This window comes from Symphalangus syndactylus, chromosome 20, assembly GCF_028878055.3.
Source record: "Symphalangus syndactylus isolate Jambi chromosome 20, NHGRI_mSymSyn1-v2.1_pri, whole genome shotgun sequence".
NCBI classification, from domain to species: domain Eukaryota; kingdom Metazoa; phylum Chordata; class Mammalia; order Primates; family Hylobatidae; genus Symphalangus; species Symphalangus syndactylus.
In genome coordinates, this window is record NC_072442.2 from 48,633,309 (window position 1) to 48,646,303 (window position 12,995).

At 34.4% G+C, this 12,995-nt stretch overlaps 1 protein-coding gene across 7 annotated transcripts in view; it reads left to right on the forward strand.

The window, feature by feature from the left end:
* The window catches only part of TANC2 (tetratricopeptide repeat, ankyrin repeat and coiled-coil containing 2), a 489,961-nt gene that overhangs the window by 111,019 nt on the left and 365,947 nt on the right, over positions 1-12,995 (forward strand). For all 7 annotated transcript variants that reach the window (XM_055258661.2, XM_055258667.2, XM_055258668.2 and 4 more), the window contains one exon: positions 11,178-11,249. In XM_055258661.2, the coding sequence (XP_055114636.1) occupies positions 11,178-11,249 (72 nt within the window). The remainder of the gene's footprint in view (positions 1-11,177; positions 11,250-12,995) is intronic.

A 12,995-nucleotide genomic window follows, 5' to 3' on the forward strand; every position in this document is an offset into this window, starting at 1 on the left:
CAAGAGTACACATGGCTAAATTGGTCCAGCCTCTTCTGAACTTTCTGCTGTGGGCCCCATGTACTCATTTGCTCTTAGAGTGGGCAAATACCTTTCATTGTCAGCTGCTGTTATCAAATTAACTCTTTGTATTTTCCAGTGAGTTGCATTCTAGTGATTGCCAGTTTTGTGGTCTGTCATACACCCTATTGCTCCCCAACCCCCTCCCCCCCCATTTTGTCTCATTTAGATGCTCATTAAGTTTCAGGTCTATAGCTGTTTTGTTTATTCTTAGCAATACCCATTTATATTTTAGGGTTTGCAAGGATACCTTGTGTACAGAGGAAAATCCAACAGTATTCTTCTACGGTACTCTTCATACAGAACACTTCTGTGACCAGATGTGTGGGGGCATTTTTCCCCACTAAGCAATTCTTCACTTCTTTGAAGACACCAGTTGGGTGTCCTATAATTCAATTCAATTCTGGCTACCTAGAGTTTAGAGTCAAATCCCACTGGTTAAGGACTTAGTCCCACAAACCTGACAGTCACTTCAGATGCAGTTGCAAGTCTGAATTTCTAGTATTTCTGACAGGGAAAAAAATTGGAGGTCTCCACAACCCCTTCCTCAGGTTTGAGCATTTGCTAGAATGTCTCATAGAACTCAGGGAAATACTTTACACATGTTTAGCTGTTTATTATAAAACAATATGACTCAGGAACAGCCAGATGATAGAGATGCTTAATGCAGGGTATTGGATAAAGAGCCTGGAGCTTCCGTGCCCCCTTGGGGGCACACCACTGTGCACATATTCAGCAACCCAGAAGTTCCCAAACTCTGTAGTTCAGGAATTTTTATGGAGGCTTCGTCACGTAGGCATGTTGGACTGTTAACTAAATCTCTAGTCCTTCTCTCCTTCCAGGAGGATGGGACATGATGGGCTGAAAGTTCCTAGCTTCTAATCATGGCTTGGTCTTTCTGGTGACCAGTCCCCATCCAGGAGCCCACCAAGAATTAACTCATTAGAACAAAAGACACTCCCGTTACCCAGGAAATTCCAAAGGATTAAGAGACCTGTGTCAGGAACTGGGACAAAGATGTGTGTGTGTGTCTGTGTGTGTGTGTCTCTCTGTGTGTGTGTGTCTGTGTGTGTGTGTGTCTGTGTGTGTATGTAGATATATCTCTTACAATATCACACTTTGTTACCCAGTATTGTAATACTTGTTCCTGAGTAATTGTTTTACTCTCTGATTGTTCTGATGATACTTATGTTGGAATTTTGGAAGATCCAAAAACTGTTCCACTGCCACTACCTTTTCACAATTTTCTTTATAATTTTTTGATGGCCCAGAGTTCTTAACTAAGGTATCTTCCATCAGTGTCTGACATGTTTAAAATCTGTGGGCTCTTATCTATATCCTGAGCTTTTAAAGATGCTGGACATCTACTGAGTATGTAATCTTCAATATATATATGGACAGGTTCTACATAATGATTGCTAATGCTATCTCGCTGTAAAACGACATGACTCAGTCATATAATTAATTCAAAGAAAGTCTGATAGAATGAAAAAGTAAAAGTAATTTGGTTCCATTCAATTTGGGAGGAATAAGAATTATAGTCTTTATATTAAAAAATACTGGGGCCAGGCACAGTGGCTCACACCTGTAATCCTAGCAGTTTGAGAGCCTGAGGCCAAAGGATTGCTTGAGCCCAAGAATTTTGAGACCAGCCTGAGCAACATAGTGAGACCCTGTTCTCTACAAAAATTACAAAAAAAAAGTTAGCCAGATGTCTTGGTGTGCCTGTGGTCCCAGCTACTCAGGAGGCTGAGATGAGAGGATCACTTGAGCCCAGGAGCTCAAAGCTGCAATGAGCCATTATCACACCACTGTATTCCGCTGTGGGTGACAGACCGAGACCCTGTCTCAGAAACAAACAAACAATTATACAATCATTTCACTAGGAGACTCTCAGAATTACTTTTAAAGTATTTCTTAATCTCTTAAGCTTGATCTAATATTGATACATAAATGCCTGTCCTATTCAATGATAAACTCCTTATAGAGCCTTTTTACAATTTTCCTTTCATATATTTCAATATATTCCTTTTCAAATGGTTGGAATACAAAAATTATTGTGGATTTTATTGTCTCTGGATAATTAATCTTTATATACTGTTTATTTTATATTAAGTTATAATTTAAAAATAAAAGTAGTGTATATTTATGACATACAATGTGATGTTTTGATATATGTATGAATTGTGAAAGGATTAAATCAAGCTAGTTAACCTATCTAATGTCTCCAACTTTTTTTTTTTTGCTTTTTGCGGAGAATATTTAATATCTACAGTCTTAGCAATTTAAAGACTTATGCAGTGCACTATTATTTACTGTAGTCACCATTCTGTACAGTAGATTTCCGGCACCTATTTCTCCTATCAAACTAAACTCAATACCCTTTGAGTAGCATTTCCCCATTTCTCCCTGCACACCCCTGCTCCCTCCAAGCCCCTAACAACCACCATTCTCTGTTTCAGTTATTTTGACTTTTTTAGGTTCCACATGTAAGTCAGGCAATGGAATATTTATCTTTTTGTGCTTGACTTAGTTTACATAGCATGATGTCCTCCTGGTTCACCCATGTTGTTGCAAATGACAGAATTTCCTTCCTTCTTAAGACTGAATAGTATTACACCCCTTGTGTGTATTCACCCACACATTCACCACATTTTCTTTATCCATTCATTGGTTGATGAACACTTAGGTTGATTCCATATCTTGGCTATTGTGAACAGTGTTGTAATGAATATGCGAGAGAGTGCCGATATCTCTTTGGCATGCTGATTTAATTTCCTTCAGATATATACCCAAAAGTGGGAATCACATGGTAGTTCTATTTTTAAATTTTTAAGGAACCTCCATACGGTTTTCTATAATCGCTGTACTAATTTTATATTACTACCAACAGTGTACAAGAGTTCCCTTTTCTCCACGTCTCTAGCAACATTTATCTTTTGTCTTATTAATTATGTATGAGGTGGTAGCTTATTGTGGTTTTAATCCGCATTTCTCTGATGGTTAGTGCTGTTGGGCATGTTTATATATACCTGTTGGCTCTTTGTATGTCTTCTTTGGAGAAATGTCTATTCAGGTTCTTTCCCCATTTTTAAATAAGATACTTTGTTCTCTTGCTATTGAATTGTTTGAGTTCTTTGCATATTTTGAATACTAGCTTCTTATCAGATGTATGGTTTGCAAATTTTTTCCCATTTTGTAGGTTATCTCTTCACTCTGTTGATTGTTTTCTTTGCTGTGCAGAAGGTTTTTTCTTTTTTCTTTTTTTGAGACAGGCTCTTGCTCTGTTGCCCAGACTGGAGTGCAGTGGGTGACAGATTGCACCCAGTCGTGCGATCATGGCTCACTACAGTCTTGACCTCCCAGGCTTAAGCGATCCTCCTGCTTGTTGTCTGTGAGGCAAGTCTTGGTCCTGTAGCCTGGGCCTGCAAGGTGCGTCCTGTCGTCAGGGTCTGTTGGAATGGGCCTAGACCTGCGTCAGCTGGAGCCTTGGCCCTCAGGGTCAGGCCTGGATCCTGGGGCTACGGATGCTAGCCTGGCAAAGGGTGGGTCTGAAGCTTGGGACTTTGAGAGCTGGCCTGGTTCTGGGGCCAATGTGGAGCCTGTGGCTGGCCTGGAGTCTGAGTAGTTAGGAGCCTGCCTGTAGCATCGGGTCCCTTGGAATGGCCTGGCAGTGAGATAGGTCTGGAGCCCTGGGTATGTGGGGCCAGCCTGGTGGTAGGGCAGATCTGGAGCATGGGGCGTCAGGGTCCAGCCTGGAGCCTGAAGCTGTCGGGGCTCACCTGGCACTTGGGCAGGCATGGAGGCTAGGTTTACAATGTAGTTCAAAAGCTAGGAGTGGGCACCAGGGCACACAGAAAGAGATATCTACAGTGGAAGCCCTCTAAATCTGTTTTGAGGAATGAGAAAGGGACTCTTAACACTCAGAATATGCCAAATGCTCACCCCCCCTTTCCTGTTGTTTTATTTTCTGCTGCCCCAATCCCCCACCTTGGTGGTAACATCAAGAATTCACATAAGCCAAAATACCGAGAAAGGGGAACCGTCCTCCCTAGCGGAGCTATAGTCCCAAGAGTTGTCGGGCCATTCTTTAGATTATTAATGAAAGCTTTTTTTTTTTCATTCTTCCTACCACTGTTCTCCAGACACAGATATAGTCATGAAATACCTGCAGAGCAAGGTTACTATAGCCCTAGGTTTTGTCAGGGTACCAAAAGAGGAGTCTTAGGGAAATGGAAAGTGCTGAAAAGATTGCCGTGAGGGGCACCTCAAAGTCAACCCCATTAAGTTTTTATGAGCTCCTGGAGTCACCCCTGAGCTTCACAGGTGTGAATTTGGTCCTAATTGTCATACCATGGACTTTAGAACTGACCTAACAGATCACTGCCCAGCACCCTGACTGACCACTTCAGGGTACACAGGCAGTACAGATATGAATAGCAAAGGCTTTGAAAAATGTAACTAACATTTCCTGTAGTATTAAAGAAGACTTGGAGTTTCATAACTCAAAACATTCATAAAATGTCCGGATACAACCAAAATTGTATACAAAGATTGACATACAAATTACATATGAAATTGATACACAAAAAACTAGGAAAATAGCAGTTTGCAAGGGAAAAGACAATAGATACCAACTCCAAGAGATGACCGAGATACTGGAATTATCTGACAAAGATTTTAATGCAACTATTATAAAAATGCTTCTCTATGGAGTAAAATAATGAAGGAAACCTTTTATTGTTACTAGAACAATTGATGCCTCTCTTCTGAAGTGTAATGTATTTCAGCCTGAGAAGTCTTAAATTTTTATCTCTCATGTATGAAATTAAATCAACACCCTATTTTTTATTTTATTAAAAATAATAATAAATTCCCAATGGGAAAAAAGTTAAAAAATACTCCAACAAGCAATCATGTGAACCTTCTTGAAATGAATGGAAAAATAAAAAGTCTTAAGAAGAAATAGGAAATATATAAAGAAGAACCTAATGAAAATTTTAGAAATACTAAATATAAAGACCCAAACAAGAAGCAAACTTGATGGGTTCAGTAGCATAATGGAGGTGACTGCAGAAGGAGTCAGTGAACTTGAAGACAGATCCATAGAAAGTATCCAAATCTAAACAACAGAGAGAAAAGCAGGGAATGGCGGGGAATAGAACCACAGGGATCTGTAGGACAATAACAAAAGATCTAGATTCATACCACTGGAGTTCCAGAAAAAAAGAAGGAAAAATGTGTTAAAATAATATTTGAAGAACTTATGGCTGAGAATTTGTCAAATTTGGTAAATAGCACAAATTTACAGATTCAGGAAGCTGACTGAATCCTTAATAGGATAAATGCAAAGAAATTCATTCCCTATCAATATGTGATCTGCTGAAGACTAAAGATGAAGAAAAAATCTTGAAAGCAGCCCGAGAGAAGTAACACATTACCTAGAGGGGAACAACAATTTGAATGAGTGTAGATTTCTCATCAGAAAACATGCAGATCAGAAAGTTGTGGCAAAAATAGGCAGAGGATATAAACAAGAATATACACACACCAAATGGCCAGTAAAATATATGCTCAGCTTCGTTATTAATGAGGGAAAGGCAAATTAAACAAAAATCAGATAGCAATTCACATTCTTTAGCAGAAATGAAAAAAACCTGAGTAGTAGTCATGAGATTGTGAGGAAATGGGAACATTCACTTTTTGTGGAAATAAAAATTAATGCAACTGTCTTTGGCAAAAATTTGGTTGCTCTTACAGCGTTTTTGCATTATATTATTTAGTAGTTTCGCTTCTATATCTTGAACATGTGCACAAGGAGCTTATATACAAGCAGATTAGACGTGCTATAGGAAATGGTTCATTGCAGACTTCCTTTTGAAGTACTATAAATTTGGAGACTATCTAAATCTTCATTAGTAAGAGAATAGATACAATTGATATATTCACACAGTGGAATACTAGAGTTAAAATGAATTCCACACAGATAAATTTCAAAACATAAGCATTAAGTAAAAATGGCACATTGCTGGATGATATGGTATCATTACACTTACATAATATAAACATTTGTGGAGGCATATATATGTAATAAAAGTATAAAAACATGCATATGATTTTACTTATTAAGATGGGATAGTGGTTAATTTGGGGAGGGATGAAAGAAGGGAAATTGTATTGGAGAACTATATAATGAAAATATCAGCTGTGTACAACTGGTAGTGTTTTAGTTTAAAACCAATTGATGCAAATATGGGAAATCTTAAGATTTGGTAAAATTTGATAGTTGCTATATCAGTGTGAGTTATATTTTTCACTGTATTTTCTATATATTAAATTTATTTACAATAAGATAATTAACTTATTTGTATATAATTTTGATAATTATGATTGTTATGAACATTTATATTATGAACATATTTCTCAGCTGTTGGCACTGTTGAAATCTGAGGCCTGATAATTCTTTGTGGTGGTAGGCAGTCCTGTGAATTCTAGAATATTTAGCAGCATTCCTAGCCTCTGCTCTTTAGAAATGAGTAGCACTCTTCCAATTGTAACAACCAAAAATGTCCCTAGAAGTCCGTGGTTTGCTCCTGGTTGAAAATCACCAATTTAGAGACTACAAAATGCTGTCACATGTGTTAGCTCATTTGAACCTCACAACAACCATCAGAGGAAGATGTTACTTTGACCTCAGTTTTACAGATAAAAACACTGAGACTCAGAGAAACTCATCTAAAAATGACAGGTATGGAACTAAAACTCAGGTCTTATTATGCCCACATATAGACTTTTTGTGCATTTGTATGTACATGAGTATATATTCCCACACATTTCCTGGTAACCTTACTAAAAGTAGAATACAAATTAAACATTCTAAGAAGTTTCTTATTTTTGTATTTCATTCACAGACATATTTCATATCTCCTCTGGTAATTTATTGATGTCTGTCTCAGGCATCTTAGTGATTACTGGGTTCCATTGTGCTTTTTTCATGAAAGCTTCTTATAAATAATTACAAATTAAATAAAAGGAGTAGGTCCTCTACAGAGGACTGTCGTATTCTTCTGTTTGTCTTTTTTGACATGCTGTAGTTTCATTCTGCGTTTGGAGAAAATAGGTTACCAATATAAACTTTTGCTGGGCTGCTTTTATTTCCTTATTAACTATCATGAAGTGTTTATGTAAAATACTTGTTTACAGAAATTTTTATAAATGGATTTTAATATTCAAAATCTAATTTTGGTTTCAAACCCAAGTATCAAATTCAGACTGTAGAAATGATGTACACATTAGTTTTTCATGAAAATAGTTTTTCATGAAAATAGGAAATGATATTACAACATAATCTAGATATTGTGGTTTTCAACAATGTTTATTTAGAATAAAAACCATAAACTTAAGGGGAAAAAAATCCCTTTCACAATGCATTGTGCACTTTTAGTCACCTCGCAAGAGCCTTTCTTGGTCACAGAGAAGATTGAGATGTAACATGTAATTAAGCAGTCAGGTATTCCATTCATTTGGGGTGGTTTTTGGGAATTTTACGTTTTACTCCCTAAAGGATCACCTAGAGAGAGAGCCAAGAAAAGGGTCCTTGAGCCCATGCAGCCGTTAAACTTTCAATGGCCCCTAGGCCAGACATCATTTGCAGAGCGGCCTTCTCATCCTTACTGGCCTTACTCTCAAGTCATTCAACTCATTCCTTTTCACAGATTGCCCTAATTAGCCTTTAGATCAGGGGTCATTTCCCACTGGCTAAATCTAGGTCACTCCTAGTTTTTGTAGGGCCCATAACCTAAGAATGGTTTTTATATTTGTAAATGGTTGAAAAAAAATTAAAAGAATAATAATATTTTGTGACATATAAATTATATTAAATTAAAATTTTAGTGTCCATAAAGAAAGTTTTATTAGAGCAGAACCACATGTGTTTGTTCATCCAGTATTGAAAACCACCACCCTAGTGTCTACACTACTATAAGGGGTATCTTTTTAAAATGCAAATTATTCTAGGTAAATATGTTTAAAGATTTTTTTAAAAAACATTAAGCAGGTAGATCAGGGTTCTTAGTTGTTTCTCACAGTGTAATTTCTATTACAGCACATGCTGGTTAACATTGTGCCTCACTATAGGTGAGTTAAAAATGTTTCCATCTCAAGTAGTTGATTTGATAAGAGTAATTCATATATCAATGTCATGAGCATTGACCTTTTCACTAACAAGAAAATGTATCATATTTTCATACTGTAAGCATTTAGAAAGAACTACTTTTAGTTACTTCTTTTCTTGTTAGAGCAGCTTTTTCCTTAAATTCCATGTAAAGCAGTATACCTAAGCTTGCATTGATAGATTTCATAGATATGGGGAATAGATGCATGGTAGGGACTTTAGTTACCTAAGCATGGGTATACAGAATGTCAGGTGCTAAATTTTCTTAATAGAGTATAGAATTTTTTTTTTTTTTTTTAAAGAGTCAAGGTCTCTCCTTGTCACCCAATTGGAGTGCAGTGATGCGATCATAGCATAGCTCATTGTAACCTTGAATTCCTGGCCTCAAGCGATCCTCCCATCTTGGGCTCCCAAAGTGCTGGGATTACAGGCATGAATCATTTTGCCCAGCCCTAGAATTTCTTAAATAATGGTATTCATTAGAAAGGAGCAGTAATATAGACCTGGAGAGGGAACGTTATAGGGTTGGCAGTGTACCAGAATTCCTACTGAGGTACTTTATTTTGGTTGTGGCCAGTTCATTGTCAAGAGAAGCTGTCTTTTAGTAGGATGAATAGATAGAGAGACCAAAAATGGCTGTTGGGAAAAACATTTTTTTTTTCTTTAGAGAATATATCTTTTGATTTTATATTGGAAGCACATAGGAAGATTATATTGTAAGACTAAGTCCTCATAACCTACTTTGTTAGAATGCCTCTATTCTGTAAAGGAATAATTGCTATAGTTACTGATTAGTGCTTTAACATTGTTTTTATGAGAAAAGAATAAAACGGGAACATGAACTCAAAATATTTAACAAATTTGGGTAGAAATTAGTATCAGAGAGATGTATTGAGTCAAACATCCTTGGATTAAAATCCAGTTTCACTTTTACTGGTTTTGTCGTTGGATTTCAGTTAGTCACCATGAGTTTCAGTGTTCTCAGCTGTGAAATAGGTCTTTACTTCATAGGGCTTTGATGAACTATATAAAATACCTGGCAGAGAGTACATAGTAATTGTTGGCTGCCTTTCTCTCTGTTCTTAAATACATTTTAGAAAGAAGAGAAAACTTTAGGATTTTTGGACATATTGAATATTAATTCACAAGAGAGTGAGGTGGAAGGAATCCTAGAGGGTTTAAAACTTAGAAATTAAATTTGAATCGGCCCAGTTGAAATACTGAGCCTTATTAAAAAGAATCCATATAATTTATAGAGTTGTTTACTTCGAATTTGAAATACAGTTAAGAAGGATTGTAAATGTTCACATTTCCTTTGAAAGGACAAAATTAAAGGATTTAAGTTTTAATTTTAACAGAGGCAGATCACCCATTCAGAGATGATAATCCATGAGTAGATTTTGCTTTAATTTTTAAAAATAATGTCAAAGAAAAATTTCTCATATTTGTCTTTCAGATAACACCTTATTTTGTCAACATGTCTATTTTTATTCAAATGTGGTAACTTATGTAGTAACAGCAGAACTAAAATAATATTTAAACTGATTTATATTTAAAAAGTATTTTCATACTGGAAGAAAAAAATATGGTTGCCTATCACTTTGAGTATCTTTCTGTGTGATAAGTTATTTTACAAATCTGACTAATTAAATTAGTGGAGTGTTTTACTAGATTACTGTGGACTAAGAGATACGAATATTTCCTGGCAATGTACTTATTATTTTGTATTGTCATCGTATATTTGGAATCGATTGATTAAATGCTGCTGTACTTGCTAGTTTAACAGCCCTCTACAAAAATAAAGAATAGTTGATATATATACATGAACTGGATTTAATTATTGATAGGCCTTACATATAATAAATATACTTAAAAGGAAGCTTTATATCAATAATGAATTAAAAAACAGGCCATCTGTTTAAAAAGCAATAGATGTTAATACACGAGCTCTATTACAAAGAATAAACCATAGAATAAGTAGATGACAGAGCAAGAATACTCTTTATTAAATCTGCTTACAGCTACTACCCCTTTTCCCTGTCAAGTTAAAAATAAGACAAGTGATTGCGTGAAAGAAAGAATAAAGGAAATTGTTGATGCCTTAATGCATTTTTCATCTGATTAAAGTGATAACAAATTTATAGGTGTATAGACCACTATGTTAAAGATTTTGCTTGGTTTAGTTTCATATTTTATATTATACTTTACATTCTCAATGTGTGAATGTCTGTGTTACTGTGCCTATTTTAATGAATTTATGATGTGTAATTTTTCTGTTTCTGTATAACAAAATTGAGGCAGTTATTTACAATAAAGTAAAATTTGTTTTAGCTTTTCTTAAAGTGCATGAGAGAATATACTGTTTTGGTTATTTCTTAAAAGAAGATATATATAATGAAATGGATTTATTTCTATATAATTTTAAAAATCATGGTAAAATAAACTCAAGATTTATTTGGTTTTTAGCTTTTATATTGATTTCTTTTATAGGTTTATTGATTTTTATCGCTTATAAAACATACGCATGTGATTCTTATTGTAGTAAAACAGTCCTAGGGATTATTTGATGTACTGTTGTACTTTAGACAGAAAAAGCAGCTGTAATTAATTTAAAAGATTGTTTTAAATCAGGCCTTCTTAACTGGAATTCTGTGACTGAACTTTGGTGTTGATAACTTTCCTTCATTATATGCAAAATAGAGTATATACATATGGGGGAGGGGAAAAACACCTACACTTTCTTAAGACTTCAAGAGGGGAGTGTAAAAATAAGGGTAAGAACCATTGGTTTATATAAGAAAAATCCTCAAATATTTTAATGATCCGGATTATAGGAAATACAAGTAAATGATTGATATAGTAGTTTTAAATGTAGATAATGCCAGAGACACTTTTATGTCAATCTCATTATCTATTTGTTTATGCTCTTTTTAATTTTATGCAGATGGAGGGAGCGAGGAACCACCGGATCGAAGACAGTCAAGTGTAGACTCTCGCCAAAGCCGCTCTGGGCAAGGTAAATTTTCATCAAATTGATTATTAAATTTCAAAAAATAACAATAGATATTTCTTTCTAGTACTTAATTTGGAAACTAGGATATTGCCATGGTATAGTTTAGATATTCTAGTTTCTCATTTAGGATTTAAATGATATGATGTAAAAATCTATATATTATTTATTCAAGATATATGAAAATTAAATATTGTCTAGTGCCTTGTTTTTTTAAATGATATTAACGTTTAAGTAATTTTGAAGCATTATGGTATATATCTGGATATCACTTTTGGAATGTAACCAAAAGTGAATTTTCAGCAACAACATTTGTTGGAGTATCGTCACACACTGGCTTTTTAAATTTCATCAATATAATATTTGTTGTCTTAGCTGTCTCAGAAGAAATGGTTTTTGTTGGTAATTGCTATATTAGGATCTTCCTACTTATTTTCCTTTTCTGTTTAAAATTTATTATCACAGGCCTTTGATTAATTTTTGAAGAGACAACTTCAAAACTAGGTAAAAACATTCTGAGTCAGTGAAATACCCAGTTAGACCTTTTCTAACTTATTTAACATTGCATGACCACCAGCTCTGTATTCCTTTTTCTTTTCTTTATAGTACTTACCACCTTCCTATTTATTCTGTTTATTTTCTCTGTTCAAAACTAGAATGGATGTTTCGTGATAGCAGTGATTTTTTTTGTTTGTTTTACCCTTTTTTTAAATTTTTTTAAATTTTTTTATTATACTTTAGGTTTTAGGGTACATGTGCACAATGTGCAGGTTTGTTACATATGTATCCATGTGCCATGTTGTTTTGCTGCACCCATTAACTCGTCATTTAGCATTAGGTATATCTCCTAATGATAGCAGTGATTTTTATGCTTTGTTCACTGCTGTATCCTTAAGTGCCAATAATAAGTACATAGTATATAGTAGTCACTAAATAAATAGTGAATGAATGATCTCAAAGAGAATGAGTTGAGAACCCAAAATGATGAATAGATTATAAAATTTCAGACAATCATTTATTGAGTTTGGTTTTCAAAGAATCTTTAATAGCATAAAATAAAATAAAGCTGAGATTTACAAATGTGCAGTTTTTAATCCTGTGCAGTTTCTAATCCTGTAAAAGCTTCAGATTTATTTATTCTATAATCGTGTCCCTCTTTTTCTCTAACTTTGCTCTTCCCAGTTTTTAGAGCTGTACTATTTTTATAAAATTGTTTGTTGCAGATTAAAAAGAGGAATAATGAGTTGAAAATTTTAACTTATGCTAATACTTAATCATACTTAAGTAATAAGCATGTATTATGACTATGTCTGGAATTTATCTTATTCACTCTTATTTTCCATGTAAACATATTTTGATATAAAAATGGGATTATGTAAAACTCTAAAAATAAAATTAGTACAAATTACTACTAAAATCGTAATTATTAAATGTCTTAAATTTTATTAAATATCAAATATAGATGTTTGAAATCGCTTACCTAATTTACTCTGAGCTTTGTCAGTTAAAATATTTTTCAAATCAATGAGTGTAATTGAATTTTATTAACAAAGCTAAAACTTCAAACAACAAAACCAGGGATTTCTGTGATCCAGAGGACAGCTACCTGATCTCAATTTGAAGTTACCAAGAATTGTATCATTGTTAATCGATATTCAAAGCATGTTTCTTAACTTTTTAGAGATATTATTTGTAATATCTCTTTATTCAAAAGAAATATATATATTTTTTGATATGGAATCTTGCTTTGTC